General features: G+C 49.6%; 1 protein-coding gene across 1 annotated transcript; it reads right to left on the bottom strand.

Annotated features, from left to right (window-relative positions):
- Positions 1-6: 6 nt before the first annotated feature.
- LOC121813777 (histone H2B) lies at positions 7-251 on the bottom strand. Its single transcript, XM_042217675.1, has one exon. The coding sequence runs from the start codon at positions 222-224 to the stop codon at positions 21-23; it is 204 nt and encodes a 67-aa protein (XP_042073609.1). The 5' UTR covers positions 225-251; the 3' UTR covers positions 7-20.
- Positions 252-561: the final 310 nt, after the last annotated feature.

Here is a 561-nt window from a genome sequence, read left to right as displayed (position 1 = left end):
TGACTGACAGCAGGATCAGTTTACTTGGAGCTGGTGTACTTGGTGACGGCCTTGGTGCCCTCAGACACGGCGTGCTTGGCCAGCTCACCGGGGAGCAGCAGGCGCACTGCGGTCTGGATCTCCCTGGACGTGATGGTGGAGCGTTTGTTGTAGTGGGCCAGGCGAGAGGCCTCGGCAGCGATGCGCTCGAAGATGTCGTTGACAAACGAGTTCATGATGCTCATGGCCTTGGAGGAGATGCCGGTGTCGCGTATATCTTTCTACGTAGCACTCATAATTCTTATTCTCATGTATATATCTCATGTATATCTCATGCACATATCTTTCTTTCTACATAGCACTTTAATTCTTATTGTTTGCACTGAAGCACCGCAGCAATTTCCTAATGTTGTAAACCTCAACATCTGGCAATAAACCCCATTCTGATTCTGATTCTGATTCTGATTCTGATATCACTGCGCAGGCCCTCGACTCTCATTGGCTGAGCTGCACAGTGGGCCGGACATTGCGTTGGAGGAAATCTATGAATTGTGCTACAACAGGCGCGCGTCTAACAAAGAA

Source organism: Haplochromis burtoni, unplaced genomic scaffold, assembly GCF_018398535.1.
Source record: "Haplochromis burtoni strain Fernald_Lab_line unplaced genomic scaffold, NCSU_Asbu1 Contig_2550, whole genome shotgun sequence".
Classification (NCBI taxonomy): Eukaryota; Metazoa; Chordata; class Actinopteri; order Cichliformes; family Cichlidae; genus Haplochromis; species Haplochromis burtoni.
The sequence above is the reverse complement of the archived record's forward strand: the minus strand, read 5'-3'. Positions and strand labels throughout refer to the sequence as shown.

Bases quoted from the DNA above. Each gene is read 5' to 3' on its own strand.
- LOC121813777 (XM_042217675.1), bottom strand. From the start codon at position 224: ATGAGCATCATGAACTCGTTTGTCAACGACATCTTCGAGCGCATCGCT.